At 41.9% G+C, this 24,856-nt stretch overlaps 2 protein-coding genes across 2 annotated transcripts in view; one reads left to right on the top strand and one right to left on the bottom strand.

The window, feature by feature from the left end:
* The window catches only part of gpr158b (G protein-coupled receptor 158b), a 75,856-nt gene extending 63,202 nt beyond the window's left edge, over positions 1 to 12,654 (top strand). The window contains exons 8-11 of the mRNA XM_036596977.1: positions 2,993 to 3,131; positions 7,024 to 7,129; positions 9,004 to 9,150; positions 9,871 to 12,654. Coding sequence (XP_036452870.1) covers positions 2,993 to 3,131; positions 7,024 to 7,129; positions 9,004 to 9,150; positions 9,871 to 11,616 — 2,138 coding nt within the window. The 3' untranslated portion in view covers positions 11,617 to 12,654. The remainder of the gene's footprint in view (positions 1 to 2,992; positions 3,132 to 7,023; positions 7,130 to 9,003; positions 9,151 to 9,870) is intronic.
* Positions 12,655 to 20,858: 8,204 nt separating this feature from the next.
* Positions 20,859 to 24,856, bottom strand: part of dvl3a (dishevelled segment polarity protein 3a) — a 31,552-nt gene continuing 27,554 nt past the window's right edge. Inside the window, exons 13-15 of the mRNA XM_036597483.1 lie at positions 24,667 to 24,834; positions 24,195 to 24,395; positions 20,859 to 21,946 (exon numbers count right to left, since the gene is read on the bottom strand). Coding sequence (XP_036453376.1) covers positions 21,618 to 21,946; positions 24,195 to 24,395; positions 24,667 to 24,834 — 698 coding nt within the window. The 3' untranslated portion in view covers positions 20,859 to 21,617. The remainder of the gene's footprint in view (positions 21,947 to 24,194; positions 24,396 to 24,666; positions 24,835 to 24,856) is intronic.

Genomic DNA, 24,856 nt, shown 5'->3' with positions numbered 1-24,856 from the left:
CCCTGCGATGGACTGGTGACCTGTCCAGGGTGTATCCTGCCTTCCGCCCAATGACAGCTGGGATAGGCTCCAGCACCCCACCGCAACCCAGAAGGATAAGCGGTTTAGATGATGTATGTATGTATGTATGTATCTGTTTCTCTATCTTTGCAATAAAACAGCACAGAAATTCAAACACTTCCTGAATCTGTAGAGTCACCCTTTCCATTCCATCTTATCACGAGATCATACGAGACTCACATCCGGAGTTATGAGCCTATGAAGAGGGGCGGAGATACACACCATCTGCCTCTCACCATGTGGAACTGGTGGATTCGTGTGTCCATCTACATTCTGTTTGAAACTGACCAATGGACACTCAGGAAATCACTAAGAACTGACCATCACGCCGGAAATCCTTCATTCTTTATTCAGTCCACATCAGAGACTCATTTGAAATGGTGTGCAGAGAGTTTACAGCTGCTGAAGTTGCTGCAGTGGTTTTGGAAAGTAGTGATGAAGATAACTGGTTCAACTGGTTTTCATGCAGTGCTGACCCTGTGTCACAGTCACCCGACCCACGGGCACTGACAACGGCCACAAGAGAGGGCGAGAAGGCAGTGCCCGTGCCTCACACTCTAGGAGCCACGAGAGACAGCGGTCTAAGAGTGCTAGAGGAGGACGTCAGCCGGGCGAGAGGGCAGGAGAGCGACGACAGTCACGAGAGGCGTGAAGGCTGTGCACAACTACCAAACTACGCCTCCTTGGCCCTGCCTCCTGTTTCTCAGCTTGGCCGCTGGGATAGAATGTGAGGCACAGTCTAGCGGCTTCGCTGTGGATTGCTCTCCCGCCCTCTCACACCGCTGACATCCCCATCATGGCTCTTATTGTGTGAGGCTAGGGCACTGCCTTCTCACCCTCTCTCGTGGCCATCATCGGTGCCCGTGGGTCGGAAGACTGCCACACACCAAAGTTTTGGTAGTACTGTTTTAAATATGGCCCTTCTGGTCTGTTTTTATCTGTTCCATCAAATTTCCGGAAGAATAAAATATCGACTGCACATCATGTTTCGCGAAAGTGTCTTTATGTATTGTAATATAATATTTTAGCCATATCAGCCACCCCTACTGCAGCCTTCCACGTAAGCATCCTTTGGTTTATTTCAGGCCACCAAACTGCGTTCTCTCTCTGAAAACCGCATTGCCAACAGTCCCAAACTAACAAGAGAAAATATGGGAAAAATACCAGAGTCTCACGGCTTAAGGAGGCTGCTTTGACAGCAGAGGCGTTGGATATATAATCTAATCCTCCGGGGGCAGACGGGGAGAGCCAGCGAGGCGTGCAGCTGCCAGACACAGCACTCGCACTTTCTCTCCCCATCTCTGACTGCCCGGAGGAAATGGAGAGAGAGAGGGAGGGAGTGCTCAGGTCATTGTGAAGATAAGATGCTGGGAAAACACACTGTATCTTCTGACAGCGGCACAGCTGTGAATCAGCGTGAAGAACCGGAAGAGCAGAAGTGGAATTGGGACTCTAATACTGTGGCAGACGAGTGGTCAAGGTTTAAAAACAGGCTTCCTTTGCTCTGAGATGAAAACTGTAGACGCCATCCAGGTTTATCTTACCAAGGGAAAAAACAATATAAAGTGTTTTAGTAAGGTTTTGGGCCACCACAAGTCTCCGGAACAGCTTGGCATAGATTCTGCAAGTGTCTAGAACCGTGCTGGAGGGATGTAACATCATTCTTCCGAAACACATTCCCTCAATCGATGTTTTGATGATTCTGCATAAAAACTCCCATAGGAGTTCAACTGGGTTGACATCTGGTGACTGCAAAGGCCGAACGGTGCAAAGAACCTTTAATCATGCAAAGGGTTCTTTGAATGTTCATGGTTCTAAATGCAACCATTTCCTTTACTAAAGAACCCTTGAAGAACCATCATTTTTAAGTGTGTAGAATAAAGGTGATCAGTCAGAAAAACATTATATTGATTGGTTCCCTGTAAGAGGACAAGTGGACCCAAACCATGCCAGCAAAATCACCCCCACAGCATAATATGATATATATTAATATATACAGTCAAAAGCAAAGGCCCCAGAATTGATCCTTGAGGTACACCCTTAGCCATCGTCATGGGAGTAGACATAGAACCTTCAGCCTGCACTCAGAGGATTGAATGACTTTCAGTCATAACAATAAGTATTACGATAAGTACTGCGAAAACTGTTTAAACATCGTTTAAAGCTGTGCTACCTCCATTAAAAACAATGGTTTTGAATTTTTGGACGCGACGCGGCGCATCCAGTGTGCAGTGGCCTTTGAAGAATCCAGTTCTGCATGCCCAAGATGTAAAGATATGTACATGTAAAATATCGCTTACTGGCATCAGTCCAGAGTTCCCATATCGATGCATCCCTAATAATATGCATTATCATTTAGGGTTTTTTGACTTTTATGGCCTAAACTCAATGCCTAGCTCTAGCAGTGACAGTTCACCGCTGGTGTTACGTCATCTTGACAACAAAGTTGACAAAAGCAGACTTTATAACAGATGACTCCTATTGGAATGAGGCTTATAAACATTTAAGTAGGTTTATGTCAGGTGTCATGTGGCCTTATAAACAGTAAAACATTTGTTTTAGCACTATTACATTTTCTTAGTGATCTACTGAGAATCAACATTAGATCTAAACTGAATAGTACTGATGTAGTCTCTATGGGCTGTAAGGTGGGATCTGAGCATCAGGCCTCCTTCAGTTCATGAATCCTTTTCATTTAATTAATTTAATGCAGACGCTATCTGAACAGATTCTGCTGGATTTGTTGAGTCAGTTAATCAAACATTCAGTAAAAGGCCTGCATCTGGTGTCTGCTCTGAATCATCAGAGGAGACATGGAGGAGACATGTCTCGGGGAGAGGGCAGCCGCCTTTCGCACAGTCGGAAATCCCTGTTGTCAACTGTGGTGAATGATTAGCAACTGTGTGTTGCTCTGTCTGTCTCCCTGGCCTAGCGGAGTTCCTGTTCCTGCTGTGGGGCGTCTATCTGTGCTACGCCGTGCGAACCGTGCCCTCCGCCTTCCACGAGCCGCGCTACATGGCAGTCGCCATCTATAATGAGCTCCTCATCTCTGCGATATTCCACATCATTAGGTGAGTAATACACACGAGGCCTGAGCTTTTCGGAGTTAAACACCGAGACTGTGTTCAAAGCTGGACCATTTCCTCTGCAGATTTTTTTTCTTTGATTGACAGTTGAGCACCAAGAACCTCATTCCCAGCTCAGCTCATGTTTGTTTTAAATTTCTGACTCACTCTCCTGTGATTCAGTGAAACGGTAAAGGGATTTGGTTTTATATCACATTAAATATGTCTTTGGTTGACAGTAATTCAGTTGCTGTCCTTCAAAATGAATAATTACAGCTACAGGCGCTGTAGTTTACTCTCTCGAGTGTTGTTTTGGAGAAAACTAATAACCAATAAGAAAATCAATAACCAAATGAGGAAGATGTGCTGTCTTTTTGAATTATGTCTCATTTGTTATTACAAAACAATTATTAGTCAAATTTACTGTTACTACATAATTGAACTTAAAACAATCTAGCATCTTCGATCATTTTTGTGGAGTCCCACAGGGTTCAGTTTTAGGGTCCTTGCTCTTCTCTTTGTACATGTTACCTCTAGGTGATGTCATTAAGAAACATACATTTTCATAACTATGCTGATGACACGATTGCGATTCCTTCTGATGATCAAGACCCTGTTGACAGGCTGACCAGCTGTGTGTCAGATATTTCTCAGTAGATGTCACAAAATTTCTTGGAACTTAATAGTGAAAAAACTGAAATATTGATACTTGAAAAATGCTTTATGAGAAGCTCAGTTCTTTAGCTTTGTATACCGAACCTGAAACACGAAACCTGTGTGTAATCTTAGACTCATAATATATAAATAAAACAGAAAAATTAATAATCAACAACCCACAGTTAATCATTTAAAACACTGACAAACCGTGTTACCCATTGAGGCTTAAATATCAAAGAATCATCTAATACAATATTTGTTTGTAGACACATTTTTAACCACATTTCCCTTTGAAGTGGTGACGGAAGGTTCGAGGGCATTTTCCTTGCATTTGTCAACAACACTGTTTTAGTTTTGTGAACACTTAAAACAAGTTTAAGACTTTAAAGTACACATTGTCTAATATTAAAAGCATCTTAAAAGTTGTACACAAAGCTTGGCTTTGACTAGGTGCTGAACACAAAGTAACAGTACCGTCAGCATAATAATGAAGATTTGGCACATTATGACAAAGAAAATTAATATATACAGTCAAAAGCAAAGGCCCCAGAATTGATCCTTGAGGTACACCCTTAGCCATCATCAAGGGTGAAGGCATAAAACCTTCAGCCTGCACACTCTGTGCTCCACCAGATAAACAATTCTTAAACCAAAGAATGGTATCTTCAGTTAATCTAATGCTCATAAGCCTAGATTTCATTACTGTATGACCCATTGTGTCAAAAGCTTTCAGTAAAACAATAAAAAGGGTCACACAGTGATACTCTTTATCTAACGCAACAATTATGTCTTTCATTACTTTCAGCGCCGGTGTGATTGTTCTATGACCATAAAGGGAAACAACAGGATTTTTCTAGTTCTAATTCATATCCAAAGACAAGGACTCACTCTAATGGGAAACAACTCTTGGTTCATTTTCCACCTGCTGGAGACAGCTGGAACTACCTCAGAAACTGTGATTAGTTATTTAATTGCCTTTTTAATTGTATTTTATGCAACTCTAATGCAGCTAATGTGGCCAATTAGCTACCTGCTTGCGAGTTATAGTTGGCATAACATAGTGGCTGATATGAAACAATAAAACAAAAATAGGAGTCAACACATGAATATACAGTTTTAGCTTATTGGTGATGGATGAGTGCTCTGTGAAGTAAACTGATGTTGCCTTCAATAGCCAAACACAGAGGAGAACATTCTCAAGTATGTTTACGTCCTGTTGGTACTGATCTCAAGCAGGTACCAAAAACCTTGGTAAACACTGGAACCTTCGGTACTGGACCGATGGCCAATGGAAAAGACCTGTGATATTTATTATTGATTGATAATCCTGATTAAAAAAGGGGTTTGAAAAAGACTGTCAGAAATATTTAGTTTTGAAGCATGTGGTTCTACAGCATATGAATATCCTCCTCTATCAGGGCTGCTTCTAGGTAGAAGCAATACAAGCAGTCACTCAGGGCTCTGGAGCCTCCAGGTGGACCCAAGTCAGAGACTAGCCTTCATACATTTAATTTCTAGCCAAAATGGCCATCATTAAGTTATTTTATTTCAATATGAGGAAGAAAAAAAAACATATTTAACAGAAAATTACACAGAAGCCTCAACAACTACATAAAACATCAATTTTTCAATATTTTTTGTGTCCACTCTTTACCTTTATTACAGCTTCCATTCTTTCCAGGAGACTCACTTTCAGTTTCTCAAAGAATCTGCAGACACGCCTCCAAAGTTCAGTCTTAGAAGCTGGTTGATCATTTTCTGAAATATTCAAACACATTCAGTGATGTTGAGGTCTGGACTCTGGGGTGGTCAGTCCATTGTCCAGCTTCTTTGTTTGATGTGTCTCCTTTTCTCAGTGAGGTTCTTCTTGACAGCTACACATCCTTTCAGCGCTGAGTCGTCTTCTCACAGGGGAAGGATGGACAGAAACACCTGTGGATGTTTTCAGATCTGAAGCAGCTCTGAAGGGGGGGGTTTGGTGTCTAACAGGTGGTTGTTAGGAGTCCCATTTTCTCTGTATCTTCTAATTGTTTTTGGAAACCTATTTTTTCCACATATTTTCCTTTGACTTTCTCCTTCCTTATGCATGGCTGCTCAGAAATATATCCTCAAAAATTAGTTTCTTATATTTGATACCTGTTTTGACTGTGGTCTCTGACTTTTGCATGGTATTTAATAAAGTAGTTAATTCTTGTTTTGCTATTGCATATTGCAGCCCCCCCATACCCCGCCCCTCCCTCAAACCCCACCCCTCCCGCCATGTAGGATGCCGCTTAGGGCCCTGAAATGTTCCGAGCTTGTGAAAAAAAGATTATCTGAGGCTCAACTTTAGCTATTTGGGATCCAGCATGAAATAAAAACTTTAGTCACACGTCAGCAGAAGTCTTGCCGCAAACCGTTCTGGGCAAAGACAGCTCCCATCAGCTAAATGACTAGTGTCACCGGGACAGCACAGATAAGCCAGTTGAAAGGAGGTGAATAAAATATGCCTGCTCCAGACAGCTCGTGCATAAATCTGCCAGGGCTTAAAATAAACCCCTTGTGCCCTCTTCCTGTCTTGTTCCGAATCTTCCGGCTTTGATACTCTGCTTCTGTCGCTCCTTAATGCCTCCTTTTTGACCACAGAGCACATTAGGTCCATTCAGCTCGTGCCATCAAGAGGTGAGGGTTGGAAACGTCTCTGGTTATAATGTAGTTATGAATAAGCAGCCCTGACCCAGTAGTAGTCAGAGAAACAAACTACATCCATGTTCTTTGAAAGGTTCGTGGACCAGGAACAACGGCTCTCACAATCAGTGAATCAGTTTCTGGCAGCAGTGCCTTCCCTACCCTCCCTGCCTTCGCAGCATGGCTGGAGCCCCTGCTGGCGCTGGGAGATAAGCTCGATGTTTGTCTGAAGAGGCGGTGATGCTGGCTTTCGACAGGCTGCCAAAACAGCCCCTGAATGACTAATGATCTTAATGAGGCAGGATCTTGTTATTCTGGGCCAATACAGACATGCAGTGTCCTCCACGGCACCTTGAACACCATCTCGGTCCCTGCTGAGTAAAAGCCCTTTAAGGGGGCTCTCTAATGACACTCATCATATTTCATTAGGATGGTTTTTAATTGATCGCTCATAAACATTGCATTGTATTACTGCCAACAGAGTAGGGAACGGCTGCTGCTTCATTGCTGGCAGGCAGCATATCAGATACATCTTTGCCAGGGAACAGTATAACTCTTCTGGTCTTCTCTACAGATTCACCCTGGCTCCTGGACTGCACCCAGACTGGATGCTCATGTTATTTTTTGTCCACACACATTTGACAGTGACGGTGACTCTGGGTTTGCTGCTCATCCCAAAGGTGATTTCTTCGTTCAAGTTGCACTTTCTTTGCACAAATGTATTCCACATTTATAGTTATTAATAGTTTATGTCATTGGTCACCAACCGCGGTCCTGGAGATATACCTTCTTGCAGAGTCTGGCTCCAATCACAATCTGCCACACCTGCTCCAGCCAATTAACTTCTACAGAGGTCCTTGACTGGCTGGATAAGATGTATTAGTGTTAGCATGGTAGATGCAGGTTGGAAACCAATCTCTGCAGGCAAGTTTTTATTAGAAGTTTCTATTTAGAAATCCTGGCCAAATGCATTTTTAGACCCCAAAAAGAGAACATGTCCTCGAAAGAAGACGTATGGTCACCGTATTGTTAAATAGCTCAGTCTCTGAAATGATGAGAGAAATATCATTTTAAAGGTGCAATGTGTAAGATTTAGAGGGACCTATTAGCAGAAATGGAATATGGTATACAAAACCATGTTTTCATTAGTGTTTTTCGTTAGCTTAGAATGAGCCCTTCATATCTACATAGGGAGCGGCTCCACTTCCATTAGAGGCTGCAATGTTGCATTGCCATGTTTCTACAGGAGCCCAGAACGGACAAACCAAACACTGGATCTAGAGGGCGCCTTTTGCGTTTTTACTTTGAAGCTGTAGCTCCGGTTGGAAGATGTAGAAAGAAGAATCAGTGGTTGCTGCCGGTGCTGCCTGACCATTTTGTGTTGTGAGAAGTTAAAGAACCCAAATATTGACAAATAGAGGATCTTACTTATTATTTAGCAGAAGAAAAAGCAAGGTAATGTAAATATTTGTAATCAAAGAAGCGAGAACATGAAGAACCAAAACAAAATCGGGAAAGGCGACTACACACTTGGAAAGGGAGCGATGAGGGAGGGGTGTTCAGTTCAGTCACCACTAGCTGCCACTAAATCTTACACACTGCACCTTTAAAGTAAATTTACTCTAAGAATACAAAACCTGCATCAAAAGAGCCAAATTCCCTTAGTCATAAATAAAAATGGGTAAGATTAGAGAATACACTAATGAAATGAGACAAAATAATGGCTAATGACCATTAAAACAACCAGAGCTGTAGTGAACCTCTCTGGAAGAGGACACATGTTCACACAGTGAGGAATGTTTACAGAGTCAAATATTTTGAGGTTGCCAAATCTCCAAAACTAGGTACACCACCTCCACGCCAAACTATCTGCAAGACATGCTAGAGGAAGGCCTTTTCTTTCATCTAACCAGAGTTCTTTGTCTGGAGTCAGGCTCTGTGGTCAGATGAGACAAAAATAAAGCTATTGGCAACAAACACTCAAGGTGGATTTGGCACTGAAAAAAAGATGGTGATTCAGAAAAGAACCCAACTGAGATTTTGAATAAGAATCTAGCTGCTTCTGCCAAAAAGCAATCCAAACCACATTCAACTCCACACAAAAATGGTTCACTGCCCACAGAGTCAAGCTTCTGACATGGCCATCCTAGTCCACTGACTTACACCCCTTTAAAAAATCTGTGGGCTGAGCTGAAGAAGAGTGTCCAAAGGAGAGGATCTAGGACCCTGGAGGATCCAGAGAGATTCTGTTTTGTGGAATAGCCTCAGATTCCTTGTACTAAAGTACTAAATGCAGTGGTGCCAATAATGATATACAAAGTTTTGTATAAAATAATTTGATAAAGTTTTTTCTTTTCTTTGACTCAATTTACTTCAACTAAAGTTCACAGTTTTTACATATGTTCTGTGGGAAGTTGAACTAATTAACCACAAAAACATCTTTTTACCCATCTTCACCGATGGTGCCAATAACTGTGGAGCTGACTATAAAAAGTCCAAGTTTATTATGTTGAGATTTAATGGCAAATTAAGTGAAAGTGTGTTTCCTTTGCAGTTCCTATTCACTGGTACTCACATGCAGGATGACATTGCTACTGAGGCCTATGAGGATGAGCTGGATATGGGCCGGTCCGGTTCTTACCTGAACAACAGTATAACTTCAGCCTGGAGTGAACACAGTTTGGACCCTGAAGACATTAGAGTGAGCTTCCCATGCTCGTGTTTATCCATAATGATTTATTAAGTTGTATTCAATAGAAAAAAATCATGACAATACGATGAACCACTTTCTGATTTGTACATTCTGATTTTTACTGTTTGTTACTGTTCAAAATATTTGGAGTCACTTGCAATATTACTTTTTTATTATTGTGTGAACAATAATAATTTCTGTAATGTAGATTTTAACATTACAAAATATCAACATAATTTATTTTCAAATGTTATTCGGTATTTCAAGAATTTAACAAAATGATAATACACTGTAATTACCTCTTTACATTAACCCCTTGAAATCCCAGGCTTATTACATATTAAGGCTTATTACTCAGTAACAACAGGGACTTCAGTGCAAACTGGCTGAGCCATTCTTTTAGAAATGTGTAATACAACTTTGGGCCCACCGGTGGGCTCTGGCCATTTAAGCGGCTCATTTTTGTCAAGTCTGATTTGATATTATTCATTGTTTTACAGCTTCCTAGTGTACAACTAATTATTTCAAATCTGTGGAGTTGCATAGGACTAGCATATTAGTTTCATACACTTATTTGCAATCAATCTGGTTTAATATAATTGAAAACACTGATTCCAAACTCTAGAACAGTGATTCCAGACTTTTGAATAATAGTTCAAATAAGCAGAAACACTCTTAAAATGTAGCACCCAACTAATCTACATCAATTGTATGTTTTTTTCTGCCTAGGAGGAGTTAAAAAAGCTCTATGGCCAACTAGAGATCTATAAGCGGAAGAAGATGCTAGCCAATAACCCTCATCTCCAAAAAAAACGCAGTTCCAAAAAAGGCATTGGACGTTCTCTCATGCGGCGCATCACAGAAATACCAGAGACGGTGAGCCGTCAGTATAGTCGTGAGGACAGGGACGGAAGTGAACATGGCAGCAATCGCAGTACCCTACGGAGAAACCCATTTGAGCCTTCCCACAGCGGGAAGTCCAGAGAGGAATCTCTGAAGAACAGGGTGTTCTCCCTGAAGAGGTCCCACAGTTATGACCATTCGCACGATCAGGGCGAAACTGCAAATGGGGGTCCAGCAGACAAATTGGAGAACTCAACCACAGAGTCATCTCTGCTGGACACCTTGATGGGCAGAAGGTCTGCAAAGAAAAATCCTGAGGTGCCAAAGGTGGAGCCTGCTGAATCTGCTGAGTCAGTACCACTGGTGTGCAAGTCTGTTAGCGCACACAACTTAGCAGCAGACAAAAAGCCTGTGCATCTCCGGACCTCAATGCTACAGAAGTCTTTAAGTGTTATTGCCAGTGCCAGGGAGAGAACATTGGGGCTTGCGGGAAAGACCCACAGCGTTGAGGATGCCAGCAAAAAAGGCCTCAAGACCCGAGACACCAGAATGCTTTCAGAGGTAGATGAATCACCTGAATGCTTTCCAAAGATGATCATCAGCCAATCTGTCGAGTACACCAAGACCCCAAGCAAAATGGGTATCATGAAGCAACAAGTGAGCGGCAGTCAACCTTCCATTTGCTCTGAGCCAGGAAGGAGCAAGGACCTGTATGACCTTTCTGAAGTTTGCCCATGGGAAATGGAAGACTTGCCCACTCCATCAGAGGGGAAGGCCCAAAAACATGTTTCAATTGCACCAAGTGAAACCACCACAATCCACGGGAGCAGCTACAAAAGTGGACGGTCTCAGCACAAACAAAAGACGACGATCCAGTCTCCGTCAAACCGGCGCCGCTCCAGAGACAAGGGTAGCACAAGGGAGGAAGAGAGCGACAAGCATGAGGGAAGAAAGCCCAAATCACCTCTTAAACTGACCGCCCACAAAGGAGATGTTTGCCCTTGGGAATTTGAGGATCCATGTTCCAAAGGATTGGAGTCTGAGATAACCAGCCGCAAGAAAAGTGTTACCCCAACAGATGGAAATCCCAAGATGATCCTCTCCGACATCTCCAAGTCAACTGGAAGTCTTCTGCAGCCTCCAGCGCTCATGGTTGAGATTTGCCCTTGGGACTATGATCAACCTCCTTCCCCTAACCAGGAGAAGACCTCCAGCCCCACACACCATTCAAAGAGAAGGGACTCTAACGCGAAGAGAAAAGGTTCCTGCTCGTCAAAGGTGAAAGGGAAGGATAAAGAGGACGATAAACAAAGACCCAAAAGCAAGGAGAGGAGAAGCTCTTCAAGCAAACCTTCAGAGAAACGTCGCATCAGTCAAACATCAGATAGCAGCCAGGCTACCATGACAGCATCTGGTAGGAGGAGGAGCTCAACAAGGGAGGTTGGGATCACTGACAGTAAACGTGCTGAAGCATGCCCTTGGGAAACGGAGTGCGTGCCGAGTGTCACCTCAAGGGACAAGCACTCCTCAGATAGGGACAACCACACACCTTCTCAAACAACAACAGCAGCAGCTTCCGCAGCCAGTAAACTCGACATGGCTGAGGTGTGCCCGTGGGATTTCAGTGCATGACACTTTCGCACACATTAACCTTTTTGAAAAGAGCTGTTGAATTTTACTTACAGCGTGAAGCTCTCCAGACTGGGTTTCTGAGGCAACTGAAGGTGACGTGGACGTTACATTTGAGGAATTGCCTTATGTTACCTCTCGTTTCGTTACAGTTTTTAAAGCAGAACACTGTTCATCCAAAAATGCAAAACAAACTGCTGAAATATGTTTGTGTTGTTTTTAGGAACATGTTGCATCCTGATGATTGAAAACCACAACCTAATTCACTGGTACTTTGTTTACATGCACTTTAAGAAATTTGAAGGGAAAGCGTCTTGAAAAAATGGTCCAAGGTTCAAGGCAATAACCAATACCCTGAGTTTTGGACTTGTAGATTATTATTATACTCTAAAAACTGAAACATGAGTTGGTTTCTAAAAATGGCTGCTGCATGAGCTCACAATCTCTGAAACTGGTGAGGCCAACATACCTGCTACCCTTCCTTCAGCTTTATAGTGAATCAAGTGGAAGGGTCACCATTTTGTTGTTCTAATTTCACAGGGTGCACTTATAAATGTAGTGCTTCAAACTAAATTTAATGAAACACTAACAAACTTGTATTTTTTTATTTATCTATTATTCTTTTACCCAATTTCCTCCCCAATTTAGTCATTGCCAGTTCCACCTGCTAGCTAGGTCTCCCCCTCTCACATGATGCTCCCAAATTGGTAGGGTGAAGGTTAGCAGATGCTTCTTCTGAGACCAAAGGGCCACTAGTTACTGCTACCTGCCAGCAATGCAACGTCATTGCACTGCTTTTTCTGGAGGAGAACGCTAACTGCCAATTCTGTTATCTTAGCTAATAGACAACCATGTTGGCTAGCATTGTGCTGAATTATGGGGTGGGGGGGATCCATCCTACCCTGTCTTGGACTCTCAGATGGCTGTGGCATCGCCAGGGATCGAAGTCTCACGATTAGACAGTTGCGCCATCCAAGAGTGTCCCCAAAATTCAAGGCTAATAATTTGTATTTTAAAACTGGATTTGCACAGAAATTAAGCCAAATTTTATATCTTGTTTCCAGTATTTTACAGTTTTATCATAAATGCGTCACAATCTGGTGAGCATATCTATCCTAACAATTAAAATATAGAAGTTACTTTTAAAAAATTCTGGTAAATGTTCACAATTAATTTTCCCACAAGAGTTTTCAATTATTGTCATACTCAACAGTTGTTCCACTCAATAGAAAAATGCATGAATGAAGATGAAATAGTGTAAAATATTTCTCCCGTTCTGAATCTTCGGAGGCAAATTAGGACAAAGGCGATTCGGAGGGAGAGCACAACACGTTTGTTTGGGAATTGCATGAATGAGCTAATTGTTGCGTTATTGTTAATGCAGTATTGGTTTACCTTACTCAGCACTGTCTACTCCAATATGGTGGTGTGGTGATCTTGCGTCAGTATGAGCTACTGTAATAACACTTAACAATGTCACCCAGCCGGGTATTTACTGATCGCTGTATACTATCAAATAATGTTACAGTGGCTTCTGCATGACAGTAAATTAGTAGGCCTTGTCTTTCACAGCACAGTCCCTGATCATTTGGACTCTTAACTCACTGTATTACATTGTTTGTAAATGGTTGATAGTAAACTGATGCATCCAGCCTGGAACATTTCTACTGTAAATTTAAAGTGTGCTCTTCTGTGATAGCATGTACATAAAACACATCCAACCTGCAATAAACATTTCATGTTCTGATTTTAATCATGAGCCTTATGACATATATATATATATATATATATATATATTTAAGACGAATCGTTACTGTTTGACGTTTGAAGGCTTGTGTGAAGTTTTCATTAAATCCTTTAACGGGTACAACTGAACTTACATTATTATATAAATATATGGGGCAAAATCTTGACACCCACTGAAAAATATCTTCCTGTCGACAGTCTTCACTTTCAGAGGGAATGGAAATGTAGAACTGCAAATCGTCAGCTATGAAAATGTACCCGTTTCCTGCTCACATTTCCTAGAGGTAGCGTGTACAGTAAGAAGAGCAGTGGCCCTATAGCGGAACCTTGTGGAACTCCAAGGGAAACACTAAGATTCAAAGAAATAACACTAGGTTTAGATTTTATTCAGCTAAGACGCTTAATAGATCCTCAACAGAGGAGTCAGTATGGAAAAATACATATCAATTACACTTTGATATTGTTTTTATTTGAACTGATATTCATTTATATTAATTTACATTCAGGTGCATTGCCAAAGTCTGCAAAATCTGTAGGAAGGACTTCGAACAAATGAGCCAAGTTTGGATATTCAGGTCTAATTTTACTTTTAACATGGTCAGAACGGTCAATCAATGCTATGAATCATTGTGACCCATCATAGCACATTACGGACATTCATTATAGCTCAGAGAAATGTAACTGCAACACACACAGGGGAAAAATTAGAGCACTGTGCGCTGAATGTAATGAAGTTAGCTTGACTACTTAGTCAGAAATGTATCGATCGCTGTACATAACGAGCCTGCAGGTGCACTTAGAGAGGCCTTTTTCTCTGACATCCAATTGAGGAGAAATAATTGTCCAATTGAGGAGAAATAAATCAGGAAAATGGATAGTGTGTAATCAAAGCATGTTTTAAATCGTTCCTGTTGGCGTTAAGGGCCCAGTAATGAGATGACCCTACATTGGCTGGACTACAGAAGGCGAGAATGTTGATGAGACCACTCAAGAAAGCAATGCCTGAAGAAAGTGTTAGACATCCTGGCACTCACTGCATTAAAAGGCCCAGAGACTGTTTGGAAAGAGGTTTACTGCAAAGCTGCAGGCCTCCGGGTGTGTTATCCCTCCACAAATTCACACACAGCCAGAGTTCATTAAAGGCTACTTTAATGAGCAGCCAGAGTGTTGCTATTTTTGTCCGTCATCCTTTTTGGAATTGCTGTGACAATTTGCTGTTATGGCTTCCGGGATGGAAACGTAATAGAGGAGACCTCGTTTTCGATTCAGAGTCTAAATGGGTTAGAACTCAGTCACTATTGAAGGCTACAAACACGAAATTGTGTCCAAAATTGTTTTGAGAGTGGTTTCTTCTTCGTTCATTTCTCTCCACTTTGTACTTTATTCGAAGGATGCTTTAGAAAACTGAACAGTTTCTTCACAGAATGAAAAAACGCTTTGTTTATACACACTCCTAATTTGGACATACGGTCTTAGAAAAAGTCTATAATTTATTTATAACGTTTTCACAAAGTGGAGCTTCTTTAAACTTTAAAAAGGTTCGTCTCATTTACAAAAATGTCTCTTTGAAGCCCCGGGGGGACCTAAAACCACGTTTTCTTTCTAATGTGGTTAAAGGAGCACTATACGGTTCTGGAGAACAATAGTTCATATTTGAACTCAACAGCAAAAACTGTCGAAACAATTGCTGCTGCAAAGCTAACCAGTTGCCATCACAAATATCAGCAAACAGGACAAAACAATACTGACCTACTGATTCTGTGAAATACAAAAATTAGTTAATGTTGCCCACCTGTCCAGCATGAGCGACCTCCTCATCCCTTTCCATGCTTTTCAACCCTCAGTGAAGCTTGTCAGCTTCTTTTTCATCAGCTTCTTGTTCAAATTCTCCTGTTCCACCTTAAAAGATGAAGCTAGATTACATTCAGGCGCCTCAGCTTCTTGTTTGAATGTTCCTGTTCCACCTTAAAAGGTGCAGCAGCTAGACTACATGCTAGTGCCTTAGCTTCTTGTTCAAATTTTCCCATTCCACCTTAAAACATGCAGCAGTTTAGTCTACATTCTAGTGCCTTAGCTTCTTGTTTGAAATTTCACATTCCACCTTAAAAGGTGCAGCAGATAGACTACATCCAGGCTTACCCAGCAAAAGCTAACAACCAAGCGAAAACTCACAAGCATAACAGCTCATAACTACCATCTTAGCCTAGTTCTTCAAGGGTTTTTAGTAAAGAAAATAGTTCTATTTAGAACCATGAACACTCAAAGAACCCTTTGCATGATTAAAGGGTTCTTTGCATCGTGAAAAGGTTCTTTAGATTGCAGAGTGCAGTAGATGGTTCTACACAGAACATCTTTGAAAAGTGTTCTGCTATTGTTATGATGTCAAGTCTGCAACAATAGAAGAACACTTTTTTGGTGCTATATAGAACCTTTTTCAGAAAGATGCTACATAGAACCATATATAACAAATTCTCCATCAATCTGAAGAACGCTTCCACCATGCAAAGAACCCTTAAATCATGCAAAGGGTTTTTTGAGCGTTCATGGTTCTACATAGAACCATTTTCTTGACTAAAGAGCCCTTGAAGAACCATCTTTTTTAAGAGTGTAGCTCATCTGTCGACCGTTCGTCCAAGTGGTCAATGCAGCTTTCTGTGCGTGTGTAAAAGGTGGACATTGATTTTAGTGAGTGGACACAGCTACTTGCATATGTGTATCTAGAACAAGTTTCGCTCATTTATTCCTGCTTCACTCGTGCCGTTGTTTTTGGCTCTGCATTAGCAGTGTAGCAGGCCGGTAGTGTTAAGACAGGGAGCTGTCAATCAAACATGCTTATTAGAATATTAGGCCACGCCCAGGCCATCCTCAGATGAGTTTGGACCAGAGGTCAGCAACATACGGCTCTTTTACTGTACTTTTGCGGCTCCACAGCAGAATCAGAGCCTCCTTTACAGTAAAATAAAGCTCTGCTGATCGTTCAACACAGTTTAACAATAAATGGCCTTAAACTCTGGAGTTAATGTAGAACTGCTAATTCACCCTTTAACCCTGAAGATCAGCGCAGACTGCTGGTCACCATAGCAACGTGGACAACAATCTCGCCTAGCTAGTAGCTAACGAAACGGCAAAGAGGAAGATTTAAGACGAACATCAATAATTTGGAGCTGAATGGACTTATTAGTGTTTATATTCACTCCAGCTGGTTTCCTGATACGTTTAATCTGCTCTGAGAAACTGACAAACACTAAAAAGTCGCGAAGCTTAAGCTTCTCGTTTGAATTGTCCCGTTCCACCTTAAATGGCGCATCAGTTACATTCCAGCGCCTCAGGCACCATTTAAGGTGGAACGAGAAAATTCGAACAAAAGGCTGGCGAATGAGAAGCGACTTCATCATCGTAAAAAACGTAAAGAGACATTTTACAAGAAAATATTCCACTTTTGGAAAAGTTTCCTGCTGTAGAAAAAATGAGAAAAATGGCTACAGCTAAGCTAAAACTTAAGGCAGAGCAAAGTAAGTCTGCGTTTTCGTTTATATTATATTTAAGCCTATACTAGGATATTATCACATATTTGAGACGTATTTACAGCCAAGATGGTAAAATGGACATAAAATATTGTGGCTCAAAAGGTGGTTGATTATTGTTGAAAGGACAAAATGGCTCTTCTTAACATTTGGGTTGTGACCCCTGGACTAAGCGGTGTTTTTAAGCTGCCTTACTATATTCCTCTTGCTTGAGGAAAAATGGCTGTAAAATGGTTGGAGTCGTTATATAAGCGTCTCTGGCCGAGCCACGAAGGTGGTGTTGGATCTGAAGCAGCTTCTGAAAACCCCTTTGCGAGCTCCTCTCGTCAGGCTGATGAAACTGAATGTGAAAAGCAAAGGAAACAGACAGGCCAGCTGTGCACTCAGCCACCATCAAAGCAGCGCCTTAGTGGCGTTTTATAGGCACAGGAGTAAACAGTGCAACAGTGCCCCCTTGTGGTCAGACAGAACACTGGCAGGAGAGCGCAGTATGCAGTTAATATGCAGTTGTACACAAAAGCTTGTCTAAGTGTAAATAAGTGAACATATCCTGTACAGAGAACATGGTTCTGCTCATCTTAATACACAATTATTGTTTATTTGTTCAAATTTACATATTGTGGGGGGGAGTGGACCAATATAAAACGAGGTCTGTGCAAAAGTTATGGCACATTTTACACCGATCAGGCATAACATCCTTGTTTCTACACTCATTGTCCATTTTATCAGCTCCACTTACTGTATAGGTGCACTTTGTAGTTCTACAGTTACAGACTGTAGTCCATCTGTTTCTCTGATACTTTGTTAGCCCCCTTTTACCCTGTTCTTCAGTGGTCAGGACCCCCATGGACCCTCACAGAGCAGGTACTATTTGGGTGTTGGATCATTCTCAGCACTGCAGTAACACTGACGTGGTGGTGGTGTGTTAGTGTGTGTTGTGCTGGTACGAGTGGATCAGGCTGGAGTTTTTAAACACTGTGTCCACTCACTGTCCACTCTATTAGACACTCCTACCTTGTCAGTCCACCTTGTAGATGTAAAGTCAGAGACGATAGCTCATCTGCTGCTGCACAGTTTGTGTTGGTCATCCTCTAGTCCTTCATCAGTGGTCACAGGACGCTGTCGGCTGGATATTTCTGGTTGGTGGACTATTCTCAGTCCAGCAGTGACACTGAGGTGTTTAAAAACTCCAGCAGCACTGCTGTGTCTGATCCACTCAGACCAGCGCAACACACACTAACACACCACCACCACGTCAGTGTTACTGCAGTGCTGAGAATGATCCAACACACAAATAGTACCTGCTCTGTGACGGTCCATGGGGGTCCTGACCACTGAAGAACAGGGTAAAAGGGGGCTAACAAAGTATGCAGAGAAACAGATGGACTACAGTCTGTAACTGTAGAACTACAAAGTGCACCTATATAGTAAGTGGAGCTGATAAAATGGACAATGAGCGCAGAAACAAGGAGGTGGTCATAATGTTATGCCTGACCGGTGTAGATATGTGTTTAATTTTTTTTTGTTCTTCAAGGGTTCTTTTGTAAAGAAAATGGTTCTTTATAGAACCATGAACACTCAAACCTTTTGCATAATTAAATGGTTCTTTGCATCGTGAATGGATTCTTCAGATTGCAGTAGAGGGTTCTACATAGAACCTTTAAGAAAAGAGTTCTGCTATTGTTATGATGTCAAGTCTAATAGAAGAACCCTTTTGGTGCTATATAGAACCATATTTAACACATTATCGATCAATTTGAAGAACCATGTTACCATGCAAAGAGCCATTTAATCATGCAAAGGGTTCTTTGAATATTCATGGAGAGCATAATAGGGTCCTCTTTAACATAACGCTGTTATATCAATGAATAAAATTGGTCAGGGCAAGTTCTGACTGCATATATCTGCCATGACCCGTTTATGGCATGATAACGACCATGTTATGTACTGTGTAAGCAGTGTTACCGAATAAAGTGAATAAAGTGCAATTAATGCACAAACCGGAATCCAAGAGGAGCAGAAGTTTGAGTATAGAGAAAGGACGGACGCTCACACTGACTGCAAAAACAATTTTTTATTATTTTTTTTGCCAAATTTTCGTTCCACTCTAGCTGATTCCCACCATCTTTGTAGGGATACTGTAGGAACCCAAGGCCTGCCGTTACATCTTTTCAAATTATTTCTCAAAACGCAGCATCATCACATGTTCAGAGGAGAACTGACTGTGACCAACTGGACCCTCTAGCTGGACTTGCGAAGAGAAGGACCCTGCCATCCCTCGCAGCCGATCATGGTCATAGCCTGGACCCTCTGCGACGAAGGGCGTATGGCACAGCTGCGATTCAAACCCAGATTCCTTCAGGTTAACAAACGCAAACCGATCCTGCTGGAGCTGTCAACATATATATCTATCTTTATAAATAAAAAAGAACAACTTCTCCTCTGCACTTTTAAAAATCTCCCAACACATCATTGCTGACGAACCTCGAAAAATATATTCTTGGTTAATAAAAAAATGCATTGTTATAGAAACATTCAGAGGAGACGCAGGTATTAAAAAAAAAATTAATAAAAATGTTCCAAAACACTACAGCGGAGCCGGAAAAGAGAAGCTCTTCAGATTTGGACACTGTTGTCGTCGTCTGCGCTACATTCACCTTCAACCAGTTCATCTGGGTCATCTCCGAAACCAAAGCACAGTCATAGGATTATGGTTTCTCAGCCGCTCTTCTGTCAGTAGATTATACCTCACCTTTAAATCTAACCAAGTAATTAGTACTCTGACCTCTAGTGGGAGTAACAGGCCTGTTTCTCTATTAATGAGGGTGAACATCGATTCAAGTATGCTACCTCTATACAAATGCTGGGGCTTGAAGAGACAGTCTGGAATAAAATGAAATGTATACAATTTTCCCCTTTTCTCAAATTCAGTCGATCAGCAAAGACATATTTGGTGTCTGAGGTTTGCTTTGGAGACACAACGCTAATGTAGGTAAGAAGTAATGGAAGCTTATGTACACCAGTTAGCGCTGTGCCTAATTAGGGACGCCCGATTGGAATCAGCCAAGACTGGAATTGACAGATTTTTCCTCCGACCGGCCAATTATTTTGATTTTGGCTCATGTGTGTCTGACGTGAGTGAGGTTTATGCACTCATGCTGTATCTGAATGCTGCTGCTACACCTGAACCAAAATATCATAGCATAATTACACGACTCGTTGTGCTAAAACAGCCAGTCGCCTCTTATTTTCAAATCAGCACTTTATTTGGTTCACATTATTTAAATAACAAACTGATTTTTAATTTAAAATTTGCCATTTTGGCCAATTAAAGCATGAATAACGTTATGATGTAACTTTGGCTAATAGAAATTACTAGAAGTGCGATTTTCATTTAACCCACACAGTTTGATCTTCAGGATGAGGAAAGTAAAAGTCCATCTGCCAATTTGACTACAAAGAAACCAGAATTGGCCATAAAAATGAGTGCCGCACTGACACCGTATGGATATCGCCCCTGATACTGGCACTTAAGCAACACATCAGTGGTGCGGGATCTATTTCATGTTTGAGACAGGCAGTCGTTAAAAATGCTCAATGCAAAACCTGTAGAGCCAGTACTGCGAGGGGAGCAAAGATTTTAATGTTAAATTTAATTATGCATAATTAAACAAAGATAAACCGCGAAAAGACACAGCGACTTTTCATAGCTCTGAAAAAGTTATCTATGCAGGAAACGGCATTTCATATCACTGCTGTTGGAAGAAAACCTCGTATCTCCAAAATGGTAACTTTACAGGAGAAGGAAAAAACATACTTTACTTTTAATGTAAGTCAATGGAACCAGACATGCCCCTGCCCCGCCAAGTCATTTTGGGCTGTTTCTTTTGGTCCATTCATCATGAAATTTGCACACAATGTAAAGGGCAACAGGCATTTTTCAAATTATTTCACAAACTGAAAAATGTAAAAAAAAATGGAGATACAAGGTTTTCTTCCAACACTGATATGTTTTATATGTTTTTTGTTGTTATATGTTATCGTTAATTGTGAATCAGAACATTTTCAAAAAAAATAAAATATTTAAAAATTGGAGTTGTATAAATATCAGAATATATGGGCAACTATCAAGTAGACAGGCTAGACAAGGTTAGTATCGGCAGACACATGAGTATCAGGTATTGGTATCGGAAGGGAAAAAGTGGCTGATTGGTGCATCCCTAGTGCAAACTGCACACCTACATCACACATTCACCTCAAACTGTGTATAGTTTTTAAGAAATCTTTCATAGACTTGTTTAAGTAGTTTCTGACACTGTTATCTATAAACAAAGACAAAACTGGCTTTAAGACAGCTGATACTTTATAATTGTGTTTTGTAAATTGGGAAAAATTGTGTACATTTGATCTTTCACAGCCTACTGAAGCCTAAATTTAGTTTTTATTAATTTTTATAGACAACATATGTCTTACATAAATAAGCTCCCTTTACTTAGCTTCATTAGCCCTGCAGCTCCAGTGCCAACCTGAAGAAGCAAACTTCAGACACCGAACACGTCTCGGCTTTCAGGTACCGGAGAAAACTGTGTAAACCTGACTTTCACCAAACTATCACTCTAAAATCTACCGCTGTTACTGCTCTTTTCCAACCTAACTGTAAAATGATCCCTGGTCATGTTTCCAAGTTCACAAGGCGAAGGTTCCAGGCACCTCGGCACCCGTACAGCCGCCCAGTCACATGATATCGACGAAGAACTCCCCATTGGCGGTGCTGCAGGAGCGGCGGGAGCTGGTGAGCTCTGAGGGTACGTGGGCGAGGTGGCGTCCCGAGGGCGACCCCGGTGCACCTCGAGCCACTCCGTGCATGAGGCTATAGGTGTGTGAGCGGGAGCTCCGCACGCTGCCCTCGCTAGGGGGCGCGGCTGAGCGCTCGCTGGCCGCTCGCTCACGCCGGAAGTCGAACTCTGAAGCGTCCCCAGTCTCATTCGCCCCGGCCAGCCTGAGGTCCGCCGGTCCTGCCCTCCCCTCCGTCCGGCTCCAGCTGCAGTTCGAACCGCTGCTCCCTGACGCAACACAAAACATACCCGTTTGGGTTTTTCAGTATGCAGCAGAAGACATGCATAGATATGGAATTTAATAATCCCTAACATGGCATATCAGTGACAACAGATGTAAACATTTATATTATTTTATTACCAGAATAAACATTCAAACATGAACGTAATATTATGAGCCTTGCTAAAGGACAGGTGTGGTTGTGTTATCCACTAGGCTATCCATCCAAGTGAAACATTTGCAAACTTTTCTTGTAAAAGAACAAAAATGGCCAGTTATCTACTGTAATTACCAGCTTTAACTTAAGCTTCACTTCAGATTTGCATCATTAAATGATACACTGGCTGCCAATATTGTGCACCCATAATGGTAAAGGCTTACTGAACAACACAATCACTCTGACCTTCTGGAAGTCATCTTGAAAGAATGAGTTACATTCCAACAGCACATACCAACATACACTACATGGCTCAAAGTATGCAGACAAAGTGTGCGTGCAATATATCAAAGTTGGGAAACTTGGAATACATACTCTACTTTTAGAAGCAACTAACTTAAAAATCACATACACAGCTCTTTTAGGTAATAAACGGCTTCGTTTCCCATGGATGCATTCATAACAGTTTCTTTCCTTTCACAGTGATGCACCAAACAGCTCTGAGTGCTCACAGCTCCCTCTCATGGAGAATCTGAATTATGTCTTAAACCTTTCCATCTACACAGCAGTTAATACTTTCCACATTTTTTCATGAAGAAATCATTATCATTCTTCTGAGCACTGATTGCTAAGAAACATCTGCTTTGCAGCTAACCGAGGATGTTTACACTGTGACGGCAGAACAATTTAAACTGGAATTAGCCAGAAACAAACAGAATGGGCTGTGAAATGAATCACAAACTGACTGGAACAAGACGACATTCAGGACGTCCTGGCCAGTACCGAAGTACTGAAAAAACTGAGCTCAACTAACTTTGCTCTGTGACAGCACGGTACAGTTGGTTTTGTATTGGACGTCGTTGGATATTCCACTTTCTCTCCTTAATTTCTGATGAAATTAACTTCTTAAAATGAACAAACATACATTTTCAAAAGACAGACTACAAAACAGCAACCAAATATATTTTAAAAAACGTCCATTGTTAGTTTCACCGAACCGCTCAGAAACACAGATGAAAGACCCTTTAGTCATTAAAAAGTGCATGAAGTGGGGCGCCCTTCAAATCACGTCAAATCACTTGTAGTAAACAGAGTGGCTTCCTTTAAGCCCCCTACAAATCAAAGTTAAGTGAAGGTGCTAAATACATGGGAAATGTGTTATGTAATGTTCAGATGGTGCCTTAATGATTAAACAGTTGTTAATTAGCTTTTCTCAAACATGTTCAGTGAAATTTAATGATGGACATTTTTAAATACATTTGGCTGTTTGTTCTGTCTTTCAGGAGAGAGAAAAAGTAGGTTTGATCATTTTAGCATGTTTATTTCATGAGAAATGGAGGAGAGAAAGCTGAATATCCAGCGAAAGTCCAATATAAAACCAACTTTACCGCACTATCCCTGACCCAAAAGGATGTCACTTCTTTGGTGAAAGAAACTGCCAATATTGAAGCATATTTGATATAATATTAGAGATGGCTTACTTTTATTTATTTTGCAGAACTGTTGCATAAAAGCAACAGAACAAGGTTGCGCATTATCACGAATAACATCACAGCTAAGTTGATCTGCTGTACTTGCCTACAGGTACTATACTCGCAGTACAAGATAACACACTCGCTACTGTATTCTACTGCTTTAATACAGCTCGTATTATATGTGCCGTTTTATCTTAAGAGGAGACTCAGTGTTAGCTGCTCATGCTGCTCATGCTGCCACGTTTTCTGCTTTTCTGTGTTTAACAAACTTACAAATCTGTCTGTTTGACCAGAGGATGATGATCACCTGAGAGTCAAGTCAAGTGACTTATTAGTCCCACAACAGGGAAATTTCAACTCCACATTTAACCCACCCGTGCAGTGAAACACCACATACACACTAGTGAATGCACACTTGCTCGGAGCGGTGGGCAGCCCTATCCACAGCACCCGTGGCGCAGTTGGGGGTTAGGTGTCTTGCTCAAGGGCACTTCCGTCATGTCCTGTCGGCTCAGGGGATCGAACCGGCGACCTTCCAGTCAAAAGGCTGGTTCCCCAACCTCCAGCCCATGACCGCCCCCATCACCTGAGAGCATCAAAGCACAAATAAACAGGACGCCCTACCTTCGCTGTGCTGGCTGCCGGGACTGCCTCCTCCTGCCTCTGAATACGCCTGCGGTCCATCCTGCAGTGAGTGGGGAGCGGGGTACTGGTAGGGGAAGCTGGGCCACGGAGCCTCGGCCGGGTGGAGCAGAGGAGCGAGAGTGTCCTGATCAGAAGCCCCGCTGGAGCCATCGTGGTCGTGCAGGGAGAGGTGGGCCATGTCTGAAACACAGGACAGCAGGGGGGGCTTCTTTTAATGTTTGTTTGTGTGCGTTTTCATACGTCATCAGAACAAAATTCTCCAGACTTTGTAGGAAAAACAATGAAAAACATTAATGCTGGTCTATTAGAGGTTTCTGAACAACTCAGCATGGTCGGAGCCAAGTGTGTGATGATTAAGGTTTCCAGTTAGCACGATGCTAATTGGTGGGTCTAACATTTCATCACTACACAGCTCCACTCCAAAACTAAAAAAAGCAACTGAGGGACTCACTGCCAGAGAGGTCTCCGAACACGTAGTAGCACTGCTCGGAGAACGTGATTTTGTTGACAGTGTGGCGGATGAAACCGGCCTTCAGCAGGTTGCTGGCGTATTTACGCGCTTCCCGCCGATCCGCAAAGCCCTCCACATGGTGGAAGAGCCAGTCCACCACATCTGACCCTGAGTGGACAAAACAGACAGA

Source organism: Colossoma macropomum, unplaced genomic scaffold, assembly GCF_904425465.1.
Source record: "Colossoma macropomum unplaced genomic scaffold, Colossoma_macropomum, whole genome shotgun sequence".
NCBI classification, from domain to species: Eukaryota; Metazoa; Chordata; class Actinopteri; order Characiformes; family Serrasalmidae; genus Colossoma; species Colossoma macropomum.
This window is presented reverse-complemented; position numbering and strand designations above follow the sequence as displayed.